This window comes from Gadus morhua, chromosome 13, assembly GCF_902167405.1.
Source record: "Gadus morhua chromosome 13, gadMor3.0, whole genome shotgun sequence".
NCBI classification, from domain to species: Eukaryota; Metazoa; Chordata; class Actinopteri; order Gadiformes; family Gadidae; genus Gadus; species Gadus morhua.
Genome location: NC_044060.1, coordinates 13,829,985 through 13,851,397, shown reverse-complemented (window position 1 = coordinate 13,851,397; position 21,413 = coordinate 13,829,985). Strand labels below are relative to the sequence as shown.

General features: G+C 39.5%; 2 protein-coding genes across 5 annotated transcripts; both read left to right on the top strand.

Moving 5' to 3' along the window:
• The first annotated feature begins 42 nt into the window (after positions 1-42).
• On the top strand, positions 43-3,816 carry rdh5 (retinol dehydrogenase 5 (11-cis/9-cis)). Of its 2 annotated transcripts, XM_030374077.1 has the most exons (6): positions 43-727; positions 1,500-1,581; positions 1,710-2,032; positions 2,227-2,485; positions 2,576-2,739; positions 3,182-3,816. In XM_030374077.1, exons 2-6 carry the CDS (start codon positions 1,550-1,552, stop codon positions 3,400-3,402), a joined length of 999 nt encoding a protein of 332 aa, XP_030229937.1. In that variant the 5' UTR covers positions 43-727; positions 1,500-1,549; the 3' UTR covers positions 3,403-3,816. The 2 variants fall into 2 exon arrangements, with proteins under 2 accessions (XP_030229937.1, XP_030229936.1); XM_030374076.1 differs by having other exon boundaries at positions 2,227-2,739.
• Positions 3,817-4,606: 790 nt separating this feature from the next.
• Positions 4,607-14,808, top strand: gls2b (glutaminase 2b (liver, mitochondrial)). 3 transcript variants are annotated; one of them, XM_030374071.1, is made up of 18 exons: positions 4,607-5,002; positions 6,570-6,670; positions 7,003-7,127; positions 8,684-8,813; positions 8,973-9,052; positions 9,303-9,466; positions 9,661-9,719; positions 10,423-10,455; positions 10,916-10,974; positions 11,125-11,191; positions 11,640-11,690; positions 11,817-11,993; positions 12,367-12,498; positions 13,588-13,680; positions 13,767-13,828; positions 14,224-14,300; positions 14,449-14,512; positions 14,610-14,808. In XM_030374071.1, exons 2-18 carry the CDS (start codon positions 6,611-6,613, stop codon positions 14,758-14,760), a joined length of 1,584 nt encoding a protein of 527 aa, XP_030229931.1. In that variant the 5' UTR covers positions 4,607-5,002; positions 6,570-6,610; the 3' UTR covers positions 14,761-14,808. The 3 variants fall into 3 exon arrangements, with proteins under 3 accessions (XP_030229931.1, XP_030229933.1, XP_030229932.1); XM_030374073.1 differs by lacking the exon at positions 4,607-5,002 and having other exon boundaries at positions 7,003-7,152; positions 9,343-9,466; XM_030374072.1 differs by lacking the exon at positions 4,607-5,002 and having other exon boundaries at positions 7,003-7,152.
• The last annotated feature ends 6,605 nt before the right edge of the window (positions 14,809-21,413 follow it).

Below are 21,413 nucleotides of genomic sequence, written 5' to 3'. Positions count from 1 at the left end.
GGCAAGTGGCAACCACACTATTGTTCTTTATTTCCGCATCTTGCATGCCAAGAAGTCAGTCAGTAGATACCATGCTTTTATATGGTTCTAATAATGGTCCCTTTTGCTGCAGATCAATATATGCATATCTAATTATAAAAAGGGGAATTTTAATAATATAACAATTCACTTAAACTTTGACACACATGTCGGGACTAGTTAAGCTATTTCCATTGACGTATAGGAACGCTAAAATTGACTGAACTAACCAATAGCACTACCAAGAGCACTTTCTTACAGGTCACATGATCATTGGACTTTGAAATTATGCCTCACCAGTTGATATGAACAAATGTTAAGTCACCCACCTTCACGTCTGGTGTGTTACATGTTTCCTGAGGTTTCTTAGATCAGTATTACGAATCCAGCTGCTTGAAATATTCTTTTTGCAAATGATCGCAAAATAACTGGTGAATACACATTAACAATGATGAGTACATTGTAATCTAGGATTCCCTGTTTTTTTCACTAAGAAGGCATACACATATTTGAACATTCACGGTCACAAACAAAGCAAATGCTTACGGATTGGGGATTACGAGTCGCAGGCTTTCAGGCTTTTCTTGGGGGATAAACCTTGTTTGGATAAAACCTTTACCCGGACCAACTTTCCCTTGGATCAGAGAGCAGTCCAAGAGGGAACGAGAAGCCCAAGGGAAGCCTGTAGACCTGTAGAGACGTGGAAAAGGTAAGGCATTTCATTTAGTTTGTTAGATATTCCAAGAATATAAAAAGTTGTAAACATGTGGAAGAGTCATGCAGGACTTTGGTCAGCAGTACCGAGGGGTGCAAGCAGAGGTCTCTCTTTTTACTTTAATTTACTAGCAAACCGAAACCCAACAACCTGCAGCCAAGAGAATAAGCAATGATTAGAGATAATATAAATATAAATCATTATTTTGTAAATAATTTTTTTCTGAGATCTGATTTTTGGTTGAAGAGGAATAATAATAATGAATTATAAACATTCTATTTTTTTAGTAAATATTATTTATTTAGAAGTTGAGTCAGGATTTTGCCCATACGACACATTCTGACGTATGCAATCATAATTTAACCATATCTATGTAGATCGATGACAGGTTATCTAAACATCTTGTTCTACTCAAACTAATAAGCCAAATAGAATCCGAATAATCTGGTTCTCAGTAGTCAGAAGCTTAAGTGGAATTAAAAGTGTGCAGCAATACAAAAGGTTCCACTCTGCTGAGAGTGCTGTCATTTCACCATGCAGCTCTTTGTTCCATAAGAGCATTATACAAAGATTTCTCATGTGCTAAGAACGTTGTTGGGTTACAAATTAGACAATCAGTCATTAAAGAAACACAGTCTGCCAACAAATCTATAGTGCTTCATAAGGAGAGGTGTGTACATATTTACTGGTCATCATAACTATGTTAAATGCTATTCAAAAACTGATATTACACCTACTTATTTATTGTTTTCCATTATCTTCACAGCAACCAACATCTTCTTCAGGTCATCCCCAAATAATATATTTTCATGCAATATGATTACAGAGTGTCTCTATGGCCTTCTAGGGTAAGATTATTCGATATCCTCTGTGAATAAATGTGGTTTAACGATATCAAGATGCAAATCATTCTTTATAATGGCAATGGCTATCAAGGTCAGTTCAAGAACAAATTTTAAACAGTCACTTTCATCAGGGAGAATGCACTGCTGTACGTCTCGGCCACCTTTGTGGTTCTGTGGATCGTGGGCTGGCTCTACCGAGACAGCTTGGTGATTGAAAACGTCACTGAAAAGTATGTCTTTGTGACGGGCTGCGACTCTGGGTTTGGGAACCTACTTTGCCGCAAGCTAGACGGTAAGGGTTTCCGGGTGCTGGCGGCCTGTCTGACGGAGAAGGGTGCCGATGACCTGAAGAGGGTGTCAGGACCTCACCTTAAAACGGTCCTACTGAATGTGACCTGTCTGGACAGCATTCAGAAAGCAATGGAGTGGACCAAAAAGGAGGTTGGCGATAAGGGTGAAATATGAATTTTGAAAACTTTATTTGCAATAAATACATATATTTAATATTATATCAATAACTAAATGTAATATTTTTTAGATAAGGTAAGGGATTTTTTGAATGGTTTTGTAGGTTTTGTGTTTGGCTTTTGAGATGATCATGTTTTGAATGCTGCTTTCAATACCTTTTTTTTCTCATTTTTATTCCAGGTCTATGGGGCATTGTGAACAATGCAGGGTACTCTCTGCCTATGGGCCCCACAGAGTGGATGAAAGTGGAGGACTTCCACAAAACGCTGAACGTCAATTTGAATGGAGTGATAGCCATGACCGTGGCCTTCCTGCCGCTTGTCAAGCTGGCCCGGGGCAGGGTCGTGAACATAGCATCGGTCCTGGGTCGGGTCGCTGCCAACGGCGGTGGATACTGCATCTCCAAGTTTGCCGTAGAGGCCTTCTCCGACTGCCTCAGGTCTGCCCTCCATCATCATCAAAGGCAGAGTGTGTGTGTGCATACTGCACCAGTCTACTTCATTATCTGCTCTGTTCTTCTGTCTATTAGGAGGGATATACACTACTTTGGAGTCAACGTTTGCATCATTGAGCCGGGGTTCTTCAAGACAGCCGTGACCAGCCTTGATCCCATAGAGAAGGAGCTGCATCGTCTGTGGAACCAGCTCAGCCCTGAGGTGCAGGCCAGCTATGGAGACAAGTACCTTGATAAGTGTAAGGGGAAAACCGCAGAGGAGGAGGATGGTGTTGCACCGTTAATGGATCACTGATGAAGAATGGCAGATCAAAGGGTTTCCAATCAGCACAATTCGGGCCGTTTTATCAGCAAAGTTGAAATACTATCTGTCCATCTGTGATTAAGCTTGACGAGAACCTACAAACTAGATTGAATTTGTGAGCTCACTGCCATCATAAGGGTAAATACAAACAACTGTGATACACTTTATACAAGGTAGTTGTAAAACAGAATTTGAATAATATAATAAATTAGTCTGAGATTCGATTTTGCCGGCTTTCATAAGTCAAAACAAATGAATAGCTTTTTTACACTGTCTTTATTTTCTATTAAGTAAACATTATTTGTATCAGGGATACATATTTAACAGAGAAAGATGGGAAGAATAACTTGTTGCTCAACTTTTCATGTGATTTCCAGATATCAACATCCAGCGTTTCATTATGAATGGCATCTGTGACAAGGACCTAGCCAAAGTGACCAACTGCATGGAACATTCCCTGACAGCTGCCTATCCCCGAACCCGATACAGCGCCGGCTGGGATGCCAAGCTCCTCTGGATTCCACTGTCCTATATGCCTGCCTGTGTGGTGGACATTGGGCTGAAGTTGGTTATGCCACGGCCTTCAAAGAGTGTGTAAGAGTAGAGATAGGAAATAGGACAATAGTTTCAGTCTCTGCCTTCTTATTTTGATGCACACCATTTCTGCCTGCAATACAACCAAGCTACCAAGGGACATTGCAGATCTACCCATGAAAAACACAAACACACGAGATAGTACCTTTAGGGATGTCTTGTGCATATTAAAAAAAATATAAAAACAATAACAAATAACTAACTATTTAGATAGTGTATAATTTAATTGATGCATTGTTTGTTTACAATACTCGTGCCTTGTTGCCAGTGTTATTTATGGTCCTGTAATGTAAGAAATTTTCAAGGAACATTCAAAGCAATATTATGATGAATGAAGGATGGACACTAGGAGTTATTATCATAATTTTTGCTCTTGTTTAACGTGTTTAACATCAATAAAATTAATGATGCTAGTGAACATTGCAAATAATGTCTTTGTTTTGTATCATAACAGAAATTTTATCACGAAATGTGACACAAAAAACATGTTTATAAGTATAGAACTTATGGCCTGTTGGAAATGTACATGTTGAACTAATCCTCTGATCACAGGCCTAACAAAATAAACAATAATAAGGGAAGCACTGTATAGTATCAAAAAGTATTTATACAATTATAGATGAATTGATTCAAAGTATAGTCGTTATTAGGCCAATTGTAGGCAGTATAACTATGTTTCAACTGTTCTAATTGGGAAGGTGACGCATCATTTATTGTGCCGACTCATTTAATGGACATTTCACAAGGTGGTGCTATTGAGTCACACATCATGGTGGACTATTTCATAGACAATGTTTTCAACCCAAGCAAGAAAATGACCCTACATTTGAAACATGTATTACTTTAATCATAGTTATCATACTATGAATAGTTTATATATTTCTTAATATATTTATTTTATCATAAAATAAACTACATCTACATTGACTTTCTATTCTAATTAGGCTAATATAATTGGCCTACCTCGTTTTTAAGCTTTTTATTATATATGAATCAGCCAGGTGAGCTGTGGTTTTATTGAAGGATTCTATTCCAGATAGATAACCGATGGTCTATCAATCAAAAGGGCCGACCTGCTTCAATGATGAAAGTACACATCAACATATCGAGTGCAACAATAACCTATTCTTTGTGATGTACTTTTGTTTGTCAGCCATAAATAACTTGTCTTCTGATTGGGCATTGCATCCTGTCATTCTGGCAACACATGGGAACGTCAAATTCCTGGACAGCTGCCAACATTTTAAAGGACCCCGGACAACTTCACATTTAGTTTTCCAAGGCAGTCGCACGCCGTTTACCTCGCTTATGTGACTTATCCAGAAAAGCTGGAGAGGGGCCCGACATAAGTGAGGCATCAGATAGTCCACCGTCAGCTTACTCTGTTGTGGAGCTATAGTCTAGTGTTGTTTAACCATGCACTCGTTGAAAGAGATACGCATGTCAAGCAAAGTCGTGGAGTTTGTTGTCAAAGATTTAAAGAAGCGTGTTTTGAGGGACGCAGTGGCGGGTCTCCACACTGTTGTTCTCCCCGCAATATGTCGAAGCACAAAGGCGTCGCACTTGTACCAGCGAAACTCTTTTTACACGGACCATGTAAATATGTAAGTTATGAAGACTTGAAACGGCATGTTTTCCTCATTCATACACATTAAGTGTTGGCTAAAGAAGCCCTGTTAAATGTGGAGCACGCTTTTCCTTTGTATTGCATTATATTGTATCTGAGTGCAATATATGGAACATTTAAATGAGGTGTAAAAGGGCCTACCCTACTATATTGTCCTCCCAATGACCATGTCTTTCATTTAAATATGAATGATATACACATTAACAATTTTGGATTAAAATGGGTTTATATTATTATATATAATATAATGTATTTAATGGTTTCCAGCGAATTAAAATGACTTCCAGACTTCCGTCACTTACAGAAGGTTTCTCTGTGGGCTCTAGGCCTGTTGGATAGGCACCCTCGGCTGATTATTATATATTCTGTCTGGCAGGTCTGTACAGGCTGTACTAATTTAGGCATCTTTGGTTTCTTGCTTTGGACAGTTGATAGCTATGTCATTGCTGACTCTGGGTCATGTTCTGCAGGTTCTGCATTAGGAAATGAGGAAATTAAGAAGGCTGTTATCATAATGGAGACCTTTTTAGTTGGTAGGCCTATAATGCTCAGGCTATCCTTCCACTCTTGCGGTATTGCTGATTTGGTACGGCCACACTGAACGCGTTACGCGCGTTAGAGGCTTAGAAAATCGGCATTTTTTGCATGGGGAACCCTTGGTTTAGGCGCGTAGATGCGCGTTCAGTGTGGCCGTAGGAGGAATGCTAATGATCTGATACTCATGGTTGATGAAACAGTTAAGCAAATGGTGGTGTGGCAATCATCTACATTGTTTGGGCTTATCCCTGAAGATATCCGCCTTATTGCTGTTACAGCCAGCTTCATCACAGATGCTACCCTTGTTTTCTATGGTGTGTGTGTGTGTGTGTGTGTGTGTGTGTGTGTGTGTGTGTGTGTGTGTGTGTGTGTGTGTGTGTGTGTGTGTGTGTGTGTGTGTGTGTGTGTGTGTGTGTGTGTGTTGTGTGTGTGTGTGTGTGTGCGCGTATGATGCTCGTCCCCACATCACCATTGCTGCCACAGTTGGTAAATCCTGTCTGATTGTTGTTTCTTGGTGTGTGGACAGCAGATTAACCGTTGAGGAGCTGTGTGTTGATGCGTGTCAGTTAACTGTGCAGCTAGACTAGAGAATACTGCACCACTGGAGCAGCTGTAACCTTTGGTAGAAAGTGGAGCAAAAAATAAATCATCCTGCACATTTTTTGTCTGAATGAAGCTTTCAGGGCCATGCCCAAGAGTCAAGGAGGACCATACGCCAGACTTAAAGTCCCAAACTAGCAGGACTTGTTCAGTGAATAACATGTTTGCACACATCTCAACTATGCTAATTAAGATGACTAGGATGTTCTCAGACCGTGATGGTAAAAAAACATTTACTGCAATCCCCCAGAACTTTCATACAAACCCATCCTTTGACTTAACGCACAAAATCATTTAAAATCAATATTTTTTAAGTTCCAATAATGAACAGGTGACATTTAGGATTATTTTTGTTAACACTCATAACACACATTGGGTAATTACAATGTTGTCACTATGTTTAATAGGTGTATACGCAAAAAAATCCCTTTATTCCCGAGTGGAAGACATGCTGTTCTACACCATTACAGATGGGCGGGAGAAGGTGCCCATCTCCTATTTCACCTCAGTAAGTATTCAGTCTGCAGATATAGCCAAAACCTCTAAAATAACCGATATTTATTTTACCACCTCCTTCTCTGGTTTTCCACCCATCTCCCCCGGCTGGAGAGAGATCTGTTTAATTAATGAGAGAAATCAATTAGAGAAATTAGCAAGCTTAGTGTGAGTATGGAACGTTAGCATTGCAGAGATTTCTGAACCTGAGCATTACTTCCACTGGTGGAGTATTTATTAACTAGAATCTCTACAGAGCTCCAACAATAACTGCTTCAAGATACTGATTTATGAGATGATTTTGATTTCATTAAAACAACTGTATTCATTTAACTCTGAATGCAGGCCCTAAGGAAAACTGGTCTTCACCCATCTGACCCTCGACTGAAGTGCAGCATGGAGAAGCTTGAAAATGCAGAGCAGGATTCGGTTGGGGGGGAAGTGATGATGGACCGAGACCTGTTCCATAAGTGAGAGAGTGGGGCATGTCGATTGGTTAGTTGTGGTTATTGTCAAATTGGTCAAATATATATTTTTTTTCCATTGTTTTAAGAGCTTCATCTATATTACAAATACAGAAGGTAAATTGATTTGCTATAAAGATCAATCAACAAAATAATAAGTTTCTCATCATATATTATAGTATATATAGTATATTTATACTAAATTAAAAAGATCATGATACATGCTGCCCACATAGCCCTATCTACTGATTGTCAGTTTGCAGGCCAGGAACATCAACTCTCCTGTTTCTAAATATAAAGGTAATTTAAACAGACGTTCCCATATTGGCCACAATATTGTTAATTATAATAAATAATCGATCTGGGGATAGAGAGTATGGTTGAACCAGGTCTATGGTTTTGCAAATTGTGAGTAAAAATAATCCCTTGAATCAAATCTCATACAGTGGCTGTGAAACCTGATCGCTATCACCACTCATCCGTACTCTATTACTTCTTCAACTCCAATAGCAGCTATAACAAGACTGCTATTTTTAGACGGGGCTCCTAATATTCCATGATGATGAAGGACTATCCCTATCGGTGTTCTTCACCCCTCCCATCCACTCTATTACTCACTATCTTTCCCTACGCAAACATGCACGCACACACGCACACACACACACACACACACACACACACACACACACACACACATACACACACACATACACACACACACACACACACACACACACACACACACATACGCCCGTCCCTAACCCAGACACAAATACACACAGGGCTTATGGTTTTTGGGGCCTGTGAGGGCCTCTCTTTCCCTGGCTCAGATAGATTTCCAGCAGGTGCTGTCACTCACACATTCCCTTGTGAGAAGGTGCTCTGTTCTCAACCTCTGACCTCTGCCCTACTTTGTGTGGACACACTTTGACAATGTCAGGAATTGGAAGGCTAGAAGGAAATTCTAATTATATGCTATTTGAAGTGTCTTGTCACTAGCTATAAAAGCGTCAAGCCATGGTGTTTACAGGGCTGCCTGTACAGGTTTGATAACGTTGTTATTGAAGCGCAAGTTCTGACATTTTGCAATATGATTGAGAATTATTTATTTTTTCTATATTATTCCATTTCAGCAGCCGCCCTTTTCTGCCCGCTAGGAGTCATGATTTATTGGGGCCATTTGAAATATAACAACATTGAAAAATAACCTTAAATTGGTATCCTCGTTGTTTGGGTGGCTCATGTCCTGGCTATAGGGCATGACAAAGATAGGACCAGGGAAAAGACAGCCTATCAGGGTCACCACCTTACTCTCTCCCTACCTTGCACTGCAACATATAGACCGACAAGACAGAACAGCACTTCTGCTACATAGAAATAGAGAAGAATGAAACACAAGCAGAGATCACTGACGGACATGATATACTGGTAGCAGGCCGTGATCCAATTGACCACAGTCTTTCGTGTATTTAGGGAGGCCTATAATCTTTTTTTTCTAATTTTAATCATAACCTTTGCATAACTGTTTAAATGTGTTTGACAAGATTATCATTTCATTTCAGATGTGTTGAAGGAAACCTCCTCCTTTTGATCCAAGCCTTCAGGAAAAAATTCATCATTCCTGAGTTTGATGCTTTTGCAAAAAAGATCAATGAAATCTACAAAACTGTGGAGAAGCAAAGAGATGGGCATGTAAAAAAATATTTTAAATGGCTTTTTGTAAATAATTTGAATAAATGGTTGCATATTTCACATAGATTATGTGTAATGGTTTTTCATCAATTAAGCTTTTGATTCCTTAAATCAATTATATAAGTAATCGCTGGTTATTATTGTGTCTCCTGGTCCCAGGTAGCAGACTACATCCCCCACCTAGCAAAGTTCAGCCCAGACCTGTGGGGAGTGTCTTTGTGTACAGTGGATGGTCAGAGGTAAGAAAAACAAGACACTCAATAGTTGAGTAGTACTCAATACATTGTAAAACAAACAGCAAATCATTTTGTTGATTTTGTCTTACTGCATCATCGCGGATGCGTTACCTGGTACTTTTGGAATACTTACCCATTAGTATGTAAAGATATTTTCCATTCTACAAATCACATATTGTCAGACATAAGTCGGAACATAATTTACATTGTTCCCGCTTTGTGTTAATTAAAATGACTTGTTGTTCTCGTTCAGACACTCTGTGGGAGACACCAAGCTGCCATTTTGTTTGCAGTCATGCGTGAAGCCTCTGGAGTACGCCATCGCGGTGCACGAGGCGGGGACAGAGCAGGTGCACCGCTACGTGGGGATGGAGCCCAGCGGACTGAAGTTCAATCAGCTGTCACTCGATGAAGAAGGTCAGACGCACTTTAAGGAACTGTTTGTGATGACGTCTTGTTATTAATCAATCATGCTCAAATCTAGTTTGGAGGTTTTGTTCTGCAATATTTACATACTTATCTAATTCAAACGAAATAATTTGCACAATTAAAGTTGCGGTTCCGAGTTTTTCTAATTAAAAGTTGATTTGTACCGGTATTATTTCTCCCAGACAAACCACACAACCCTATGGTTAATTCAGGAGCTATCCTGATCAGCTCTCTTATCAAGGTAAACACCGTCATGCACTCAAAATGTAAATAATAGACCTGGGGATTCCTACACTTACATATTTACAGGTCACTTCAGTGCATTTGAACCAGATGCATTCTCACAAATCAGACTAGCTCAAATGTTCTGATCGATCAGGGCATCTCTGCCCTGATCGGTGCGGGGGATCCATCTTGCCTTTCAATCCCATCAGCACTCAGAGCATTATTGTCGGTCCACTGCACTGTGAATGCACCTGCCGTGAAACATAGAAAGGGGGGGGGGGGGTTTGGATGGTTTATTTTATAAATCATACTCTCTCCTGCTTTTTCTTTGCTCTTTCTCTCTCTTTACAACTCTCATCTCACCTAGAGCGACATTAACCCCTTTGACTCACCTCAGCCATATTATATGAGCACATTGGGAGATTATTCAACCCTCAGTTCCCATATTTCGTTGTGTCTGTGTCTATTTGGGAGATTGGAACGTAGATGCCTAAAGTGTTCGTATGAGCACCATTGCTGAACCCTCATTCTGTCACCTTGTTCTCTCAAATGATGGTGATAACTCTACCCGCTTGGGTCATTGATCAGAAGGAAAAGTGTGCCATCATTGTAAAATTAGCTGTTGAAGTTATCCCAGATAACAGCTCTACCCTGTGATTCATGTGACATTTTATGTTTTAGTCTTTTTGTAATATGTCACCCTCATTCTGTTCCCGTAGCCTGGTTCAAACAAAGCAGAGAAGTTTGACTATGTAAGTATATAAGGATCTCAAGAATAGTTCCTGATGCAATGGTCATTTAAAGGGGTAATAAAACCAATGTTTTTTGGTTTGGTTTTTACGTGGTTATATGTCTTGTATGATTCCCAACATAGTGATACGTGCCTGTTACTAAAATATGACTGCAATCCAGGGAGAACAGGTCTAAAATCGTAAAATCTCTGACGTCCAATTTGTGAATCTGTGCAGCGGTTGATTTTGATGTCCTTGTCTGAGAGTGTTAGGCTTTAGGATACTGCCATTGTTTGTACTACTGCCACAACTTTTCTTATTATAGCAATCATACACACTAAATTGCCGTAGGCCAGGACCATGAGGATAACAAATCTGCTAGAGCTGAAACTCTCAAAGCATGCTCCCTCACACTTTAAGGAAACTTAAATAGTGAACAGGGATGTATGGTATTTACTATCGTCATAATTTGTTTTTATAGGTGATGGAGTTTGTGAAGAAGATGGCGGGCAACACCTATGTGGGATTCAGCAACGCCACGTGTGTATCCCTCTCTCTACTAAATCAAATCCCTGGTGTAAATACTGGGACTGTTATAGAGTCATAGAGTACAGTGTTCTGGCCTCTTTGCTAACCTGCTCCATTATTAATGCATCGATGTTGACCCTATTTATTGCTTCTCTGTCTCAGGTTCCAGTCAGAAAAAGAGACAGGCGACAGAAATTTTGCTATTGGATACTACATGAAAGAAAAGAAGGTGTGTGATACAGAACAGTTTGCTAGATAGTGCAGCTATGTAAAATGCATCATAAGCCTAGATTTACAAGGCAGGGAGTTCAAATCTATTACTTAACACATAAACCTCTTGTGTTTATTGCTTCAGTTTAAAGTATTTGTTTTTCAGATGAACAGTTTAAAAGTAAGATGCTGCTCTGTTGATAAGATGGTCGCTCAGAAACCTACATTACAACTCATATCTATATACAAATATGTTCTATGATAACAAGGATAAGTGCTTATTTGAGTAACACATTTAAAAAGGTAGTGTTAATTTGGTAGAAGAGCCATTTCAATAGAACCTCACCTCAGATATAATCTTGCAAATCTTGACATTCAGTTTTGTAGTTAATGTGCTATGCTAGCGCACTTCATTTAATGAAATACTCCATCATTGTTAAATGATCGCATGCATAATGTATCCACAGTGCTTTCCTGAAGGAGCAGACATGATCGATGCTCTAGACTTCTACTTCCAGGTAAATGAAAATAAAATGTGATATTGAGAAAGAACATTTAATTAGATATTTAATAATAATAATAATAATGAAAAAAAAAAAAACACACAATCTAATCATCATGACCAATACATCCTTGTCTTTTAGCTTTGTTCCATTGAGGTGACCTGTGAATCAGGAAGTATCATGGGGGCCACTCTGGCTAATGGAGGGATCTGTCCAATCACAGGGGAGCGTGTTCTGAGTGCTGAGGCAGTCCGCAACACCTTGAGTCTCATGTACTCCTGTGGGATGTATGACTTTTCTGGACAGATGGCCTTTCATGTAAGTTGTGTTGACTGCTGTAAAGTTGGCCTTGTGTTGAATAGCAAATATTTTAATATTTTAACCTTTCTAAAAACAATACTGTATGTTTGATCAGTATTCAATTAGGAAATTCAAAGTAAAGGCTCTTTGAAACATGTTGTTCATTCCCATTATTATTCTGCATATTTATATCAGAACTTTTGAATCAGCCGTAATACATTTCAAACCTCAAAACATATTTAATATCTGTTTGAGGACAGTGTGGTTCTCAGACAGAACTTAAACTAAAAAGAGAGACTTGAATCTTCAAATGTCTACTGGCTTTCCACTGAACAACATCATGGTTGCAGCACAAATGACAATAATAATAATGCACCCACCAACCCCCCAGGTTGGTTTACCTGCCAAGTCCGGCGTGTCAGGGGCCGTGCTGCTGGTCGTCCCCAACGTCATGGGTGTGATGTGTTGGTCCCCCCCACTGGACAGAGTAGGAAACAGTGTACGCGGAATCCACTTCTGTCAGGTAGGCACTGGATTCACCTGCATAGCACTGGCATTTGATGGTGTGGATCATTTCATCTATAATGGAGTTGAAAATCTAATTTATAATTGTTTGGATAATCAAATCTATCATGGTAAAAATAATCGAATCACATCTTCCAGTTATAGATCATCTAATCTATCATGATATTGATAATGTATTCTAGTCTATCATGGTGTTGATATCTAATCTAATCTATTGTGGTGTTGACAATGTAATATTTGGAGGTGGATAATCAAATCTTTCCTGGTGTTGATAATCTATTCTAGTCTATCATGGTGTTGATACATTTATTAGACATTACTTTGGTTTAGTTACATGTATTTATACAACCAAGTGCTCATGTTGTATACTTAATACTTTTAAAGCACCTTCTAAGATGTAATCGTTCTTATGTTAAAGCCTTGTTTTAACATGAACATTCATAGATCTATATTTATGCAAAAATGTCAGACATTGTGTGTGAATTGAGGCAATGTATATGGAATGATTCCATATTTCTCCAATGTTCGCCCTAACCGACTCATCGCAAAATAATGGTCAAGCAAGCTGTACAAACTAAGAATGGGAATTCTGTCTGCAGCTGTTCTGTATTCACCACCGCAGATCCATCCCCAGAGCATGTTTATGTTGGTTTGGATATTTGCAATGATTGCAATCATGTGCCAATCAACATTAATAGTGAGTAATGAGCCACACTTTACACTTCATAGTGTTTGGAGGTGGAGCTCCATTATACATAGATGCAATTATTTAGCTGAAATGCAAGGAGAAACTTTGCTACACGCTCACATAACCGAATGATTGACACTGAATAAGTGAAACCTTGGCTCGCAATAATGAAAAATAAGCATAATTTCTCCCAAGGGTTCTGTTATAAACGATTATACAATGAATATTGTGCAGCTTTCTCAGAGAAGTAGCTACCAATCAATCAAACAAAAAAACCCTGAATGCAGCCAAAATACCAAACTTGCAAAGTGTGCACGTTTAGCCAATTTGAAAAATTGGTATTCTTAAAATATGATTTGTTCCTGTGACTCAACTTTTCTTGTTTTCTGCTTTCCCCAGGAGCTGGTGTCATACTTTAACTTCCACAACTATGATAACCTGAGACACTTTGTGAAGAAGCAGGATCCTCGCAGGCCGAGTGGGGATGACAGGGTAAACTTCACTTCAGCTCTGTCTGAGTGACCAATTTACGCTGCTATGATCAGTCATAAACAATGTGTCTCTTTCTGTGCTTGTAGAACAAGGCTGTGTTCAACTTGATGTTTGCTGCCTACAGTGGGGATGTGTCAGCCCTGAGAAGGTACCACATCTTAAATCAGTTTGACTTGGATATTAGTCTATGAAATGATGTGTTCTGGCTAGACTTACAATGTGGGATTTTCACTATCCATGCCAGGGTAAACTTCAACCAAAAAGCATTCAATTGATTAAATTAAGTAAGAATGAGGTGCAGGTTTCCAGCTGGAAGGCCTTTTTTTGTCTAAATTTAAGCTTTGTTTTCAAAATCAATAGTACTGGCAATGTGAGGCTAATTAAATATCAGATTGGATTGCATCGAGGCAAGCACCACTGCCAAAATGAGAAGGCTTTTTATATATTATGAAGGAAAAGCAACAGTCCTTTCGAAATACCCATCCTAGTCAACCCAGTTCAAATCCAACCAATAGACTCACTTCTAACCTCCATGTGGTCCAGATTTGCACTCTCATCGATGGACATGGATCTGAAGGACTATGATTGCAGAACAGCGTTGCATGTTGCCGCTGCAGAGGGTGAGATGACTGGTGCACAAGACCAATACCTGATGTCTGCATAATGCGATACAGTGGAAATAAAAAAAATGTTTTATACTTTCTCATAACTTATTAAATTCATTTATTTTGGTTTTGTTTGGTTCCTTTATGTTGTGTTTGCTTTCAGGACACCTCGATGTTGTGAAGTTCCTCACTGAGACCTGTGAAGTGAATCCATTTGTAAAGGACAGGTACGATTTTGATATTTGCTCTAAGACATTGAGCTTTGCTATAAACTGTTGATATTTGCAATTTGGAAAGATCCTTCCTCACATATGTTTTACGTAGGTGGGCTAACCAGCCTGTGGACGACGCCCTGCAGTTTGGACATGACAGTGTGGTGGAGTTGCTTAAAGAGTACCAAAAGGTCTGCAGCCAAAACAAACTGCCGGCCCCTGATGGTCCCCCCAAATTGGAGACCGTGGAGGGCATCCTTTGATCCATTTTTCAGGGGAAATCTGATCCAAATACAGCCAGCAGAGCAGTTGTCTGATCTCTTCTTTGTGAAACATAATGGTTCATTATAGCAGGTGTGTGTGTGTGTGTGTGTGTGTGTGTGTGTGTGTGTGTGTGTGTGTGTGTGTGTGTGTGTGTGTGTGTGTGTGTGTGTGTGTGTGTGTGTGTGTGTGTGTGTGTGTGTGTGTTTGCTTGCTTGCGTGTGTGTGTTTGCTTGGGTGTGTGTGTGTGTGTGTGTGTGTGTGTGTGTGTGTGTGTGTGTGTGTGGTGTGTGTGTGTGGTGTGTGTGTGTGTGTGTGTGTGACCATGCTTTATGCACGGTCAAGAGGTAGTTTTATTTGACTGCAATCATGTTGAGGACAAAGCACAAGACATTACCTCAGTGTATCACTGCTACATACTATGCACTGTGCAATTATGCAGCTCAGTTTATACAGAGAGCGATTGTATTTGTGAAGCGCACAAGCAACATAACCAGATTTGTGTTATTTACCACTGGGAAATGCACAACAGACATCCCAAAATAATTACAACAATTTATATTGTATTCTAGTCAACCCGTTAAAAGGTTGGCTGCTTTGCCATAGGTATAAATTCTTTCCTTTATTTATAGAGATTAACCTACTTGAACTCATATTTAAGAGAGGCTGTAAGGGCAACAAGAGGGGTTCTATTCATTGTAAATATGCAATTGTAATTAGTAAGCATTTGTTTATTATACTGTTATGGAGAAGTGCCTTACCAGGGCCTGTGGAGCACAGTAGCCTCCAATTCAACAAGAGCAATTCCACTATTTTGAACTTTTCAAGGTTCCTCTATTTGACTACCGTAAGAAGTTTCTGTATTCTGATTCTGTATTTTTGGGATCAGAAGTTGAGCTTTAAATATTTGTATTTTTGTAAAACAATGCAGATTGTAGACGGGTCAGTCCTGCCTTGTGTTCAACACATAAGGGAGAAGAGAAAATATGATGCCAGTATTGAACTTTATTATATGTAGTATGAAATAAGTTTGACTCTACGTTCCTTGGTAAATTTTCTTTTTAGTGGGTGTTGCTGCATGATGGAGCGTCTTTATACAATCTGTTAAATACGTTATGTTTTCAAGTAGAAATGTGGCCATTTGCCACGTGAATGTTTTAATCCAAATGAAGATTGTACCTTTAGCTACCTTTCATTCTATAGAATGTGACGTATTCTTTCCACTTAGATAAAAACACAATCCATTCATTGTTGCATCTAAGGAACAGATGGTTTGAACATTTTTACCTATCTGATAGCAGTTCAGAGCTTGCCTTATTATCACCTTGCTAGAATGGATTGGGCAATATGATATAATTTGATCACTTTGAAATCCGGTTAGTGAGACAACTCCGGTAGTGTCCATTAGATGGCGCTATGGAACCATTATACAATTATTCCTCACCTCTCGGGCTCATCACACTACAAGCATGAAGCAGAACCAATCCCCAAGAGGGGAAACACGCTGCAACAGCTCTGGGTAGGCAGGCAGTAGGGGCCTTGCTCCAGGCCACAAGATAACTTTCCTCAATGGAAATAAGGAATGTTAATTTTAATAATGTTTTTAACTCTGAAGTTCCATATATTTTGTATGAATGATATTTATGACTGTAATTTAAATAAAAAAAAGGATTTAAGAAGGATCGAATGCACACGTACTTACGTATTTCTGTCTACAAACTAAACTGGAAATGTAATTGGACTAAGCTTGGCTATAATATATGGTACAGCAGGCCGCAAGGATCTATACAACAGTCAGACAAAAATACTATTGTGTTTCCTAATTTTCCTCACAGTTTGTCATTCATTCTATTTCTCTTCTAATTCAGAGTTGAACATTTTTATTAGCCTCTATCTGCGCAATTCTATTAACCAACATAACAAATTGTAAAAATAGATCGTGATTAGACCTGCAAGTGGAGTTTTTCCCATGATTAAAAAACAGAACAATTACCTTCTGCCGTAGTAATATTAGAAATGCAGTGACCTTTTAATTGTATTCTGCATGGATAGATTGGGTGAAAGTGTTGTCTGGGGCTGGAGTGTTGCGTTTCATTCAGATTAACTGCCATTATCGTAGGTAATTAGTCTCCTAATTCTCACATATATCAAATCAACTTGCAACCGTGTAATACTCAGTAAATGAATAATTCAAGCAGCACAATGTGGGTTCAGAGACATTTGAAACATTTATAAATGCTTGGTATCACCACGGCACGGAGCGATCAGCAGCCAGCAGGCCTATGGCATAGTGGCTGTAGTGAAGTTGTGCCTATGCCAATGAACGCTTTACGTATCGTACAGGCGGGGCATATCATCCATACCATACGCACCACGCCCTAAAAACATTTTTACAGTGTCATACATAATCCAAAAAAATGAAATAATGTAGATAATATAAAAATACTAAGGTAACACATCATCACATAAGTAGCAGTGGAACTTGAAACCCTACAGCATATTGTCATGGAGGTTATCGGGATTACTAAACCCATTAGTGACACAACGGTGGAACAAGGAAAGCGAGGGAAGGCCCCCAGTCATATTACAACTGTGAAGGTGGATGCTTACTTTGAGCAGAGGTGTCGACTTGGGGATCATGTGGATAGAAAACAGGATTTCGGACACAGAGGCTTCAGGTGAGCCCGTTGCTGGTGGGTCTGAGTGAATGTGGATGTTGAGACTGAGGTCTCGATGCTAAAGCAAAGAGAGCCCAAGCTTCGGCTGATCCCCTGGGCTCACATTGATCACAGTTTGAAGGAATCTGTGAGTCTGTCTTCGATTTTTTGGAGCTTGGGTTTCATGTGCCAGTGCTCATTTGTATGAATTTCGGCAGGCTGCAGCTGAAATACAGACCCTCTCTCCCCCCCACACACATACAAATACATTTGTCTGTGTTCACATGTGTATTGTGGTTGTCTTGACAATGGGCTTGATGTCAAAAGGAGGCATTCAAAACGGGCAAGAACACATAAAAATAGCATCTCTGGTGATCAGGGATAGCTGCTTTCAGCTGGTAGAAGGAGAACCTTCCAGCATGTCTTATCTACTGTGTGATCCTCCCATCCCAGCAGACTTAATTACAAGCCGATGTGAGAGGGAAAGGAAAGTGCCTGAGTGGGGTCTGAACGTATTTACAGCAGGGAATTATTGTGGGAGGTGTAAATCTCCTTTTCGCTTTATAAGCCTTCTCCAATAACAAGCCAGCATTACATTTTTCATAAAACAAAGGTAGGGGGGGTGGATGTTGCTTCTCAGGAAAGGTGCATTGCATGCTAACTTATATAATAGGGGGTGGATGAATAGATAGGAAAGGCAAATCCAAACAGTAAAATGTGCAAGCAGTCTTTTCACATAAATTCAATATAAAAAAGCATGAACATGAGTGTAAAATAGAACAGAGGATATATATCTGGGGTTTTCTGGAGCACCATCAACACATTGATGCACTCTTTAATGGAGTTAACACTATAGACGACTCCAATTACAATCCCAGGCACCACCTAAGAAGACTGGACCCAGCAGCAGTAGAGTTAGTTGATGTGTTGTTGCTGGCCATGCTCCAATTTGTAGTTTCACACAAAGTGTTGACACAACAGAGTAAAACATTTAATAATTTGTTCATTGTGTATTGTTCATGGGCGCAACATCATAATTTTCTGCTTACACCTGAGCTTCCAAGACCTTAAATACACAAAATAGCATATATTCAAGGATAATGCACGAATAATGCATGAAAAGAAATACCACAAATCTAAACTAAGACACACACAACTTTGGCGAGATGGAGGTGGCATCAGTCTCTTCTTAGCCTTGGTATACCAGCTGCAGAGAGATATGCACAAATGCAAGTCTGCAGGTCATAACAATATAAACCAATGGCTTCAGAAATATATTTAATTATTGAATCTCTGACCTCTATTACTCAAACTGCAACAAAGAGGTCACTCCAACAAGACTGGCCAATAAGGACCAGACTCTTAATGACCCTGATGGAAATTCATATTTTCAGTCGGTAAGTTCTCTGCATGTGCGTGTGTGTGAGTATGTGTGTGCGTGCATGTGCGTGAGTTTGAAGGATTGCCATGAATCTCCTCTCAATGGTTTAGGAGGTGGCAGCCTTAGTTCAACTTCTCCATCCAAAGTGCTGGGTGATGAGGGGGGGGGTGTCATCTCTGTACCATCCCCTCCTCCACAAGCATGTGGGTTCAATCTCTATGGGAGAGCAGGACAACACACCATGTCTGTCTGTGTTGTCATTCATTTCACTGTGAAGCATGTTCGTCACCCTTGAATCCGTATTTAAATTTTAAGAGCATGTTTGTGGAGAAAAAACATATTCACAGCAGGATTGTTTTGTTGTGTAGAATATAGTGCAGGTGGCAGACTAAAGCAGTTATGATTATGCTAGCTTTTCAGGTCCTGATGTTCTCATAATTTTTTTTCTTTTTATATTAAATATTTACGGAAGACTTAGAAGAATTAAAAAACATGATAGCCCCTACATTCACGTGGGCATGGGCATAGGAAAAAACAACAATTCAAATGCATGCAAATGTATCATCCCTGTTTAATATAATGCACACTTTGACAAACTAAATGTGAAAAGTAGTTATAGGCCTTTATCACAGAGGTGTAACCATATGGGATGAAAACAGTTGGAGCTAATTTGGTTAATGATGGGTCTGTAGGCCCGCAGTGCCCATAATTAACACCATAAGATAAAGGCTCTGTGATAAAGCCTTATTGGACCGTGGCGTCTTAAAGCCCATCCCAGTTAACTTCATTATGGTCAAGTCCAGTGTCCTGAGGTGACTTATTGTAGTGCACATCGTGGCCCAGCAGTGGTCAGGTCATTTATCATTTAAATGCTGAAGTCTGGCAGCGAGACTTGTCTGTCGACATAGTGATAACAAAAAAGAAAGTCTGACCTTCATTGGACTTTGTTTTGGATTGACATTTGAGGAAGTTGTGAGCAATGCTTCAAAACATTCATAGCTCAGTTGAGCACCATCAAGCCATCATCAATGCTCTAGCAGAAATCATCTTAAAACAGAATAAAAGGTCAGTGTTTTATTCCTCACTGCCAATCTTACTTTTTTGCCATTTGGTTTCCCACGGAAATAATATTATAAAGAGATGGGAGCGGGACCATGAGCAAAACTAGGAATTCATTTATATTCACACATTTTCAAACCTGGGAATGGATAATGTTTCTCTCTTTATACGGTTTGGTCTTGTACTTTAAAGCGGAATCATGTTGTGAGAACAACAGAGCGATAGAGTTTGGTGTTTTCCATGTGGAGAAAATGGAAGAAGGCACCACACGAATCAACCAGGGTATCTAGCACATTTGAATCAGAGTGCAAGCGAAAATTAACACAATCTGATCTTTTGAAAGCTTAAAACAACTGGCCTTTAAGGGCAATTATACTCCTTTTATAGCCTATTGCTCGACGCCTTAGTTCTTATATATAGCCCTAGAGAACACGCATTAAGCAAAAGATATTCCATGTCATGTTCTCCCCACAAATTAACACCTTTATTGATATGCAACACCATCCTGGAGCCTATTTGATCGATAAATTGTAAATAATAGACAATGCAGCTCTTTTCTTTTTAAATAATTGGGACAGCACAGTGCAGGAGGAGACTACAGGCGAATCGTCCTGATACAGAAAAAAGCCATGCGTTGATGGTTAGTCACTGTGTTGTCATACCCGAAAGGAAACATTAGCATAGAAATCTGTATATTATACGGTAGTCACAGTAAAGTGGCACTGGCTGTGCCCTTGGGCCAAAAAGGTCACTCCTACTTATCTCCACAGGAACCTCTCCCCCGCCCAACCACTCCACTGTGGCTCCCTAAAATAACAGCCGGTCCCATGCCGGTAACCCCATTAAAAATTGTCAACCTCTGAATACTTAAGAAAACATAATAGACACACTCAATGGTAAAAACAGATCAATTGAATAAATGTCAACTACTGATTCCTTCTGATCCCTAAAGCCATTCTAACAAATTTCTTTGCCTTAAGATCATCATTCAATTACATTTTTTTGGGCTTACACGTGGAAGATATGACACAGTGAGAGTAAGAATCTGTTGCTAGGATCCTTCAGAGTAATTTCCTCATGACACACATCGTCTCTGACCTTGCTCAACCCGACAATCTCAGAGGGTTATAAAGCGTCGCAGCCCTGCAAGAGAGCCATGCTCTCCAGAGCTGTCGTTAGTGATTGCTTGACTGCAGGCTTTAGCTGGTCTGAAACGTTGGCTCTATATGCTTGTCTTCCCATACTGGGGTTTTGATTTGTGCATATTTTTCATCTTAATCATTTGATGAATGATAGTATTGAAGTAATTGATTGTGGTGACACAGTCAGCACATACAGCTTCAGCAAAGCTGCGTATGTACTCCAAAGTGAATCCACTTCTTTGTAAGATTTGTGTAATAGGTCTATGTTAAAGCTATTGATTAAAAGGAAGTCCCCTTATGTCTCATACCATTTCTTTCCCCCAAAATGACATGTACTAATGTATGCTTATAATCAGAGCCAAAATCATACATAGCAGTGAAATAATGATAATAAGAATGATACAAAAAAAAGGGAG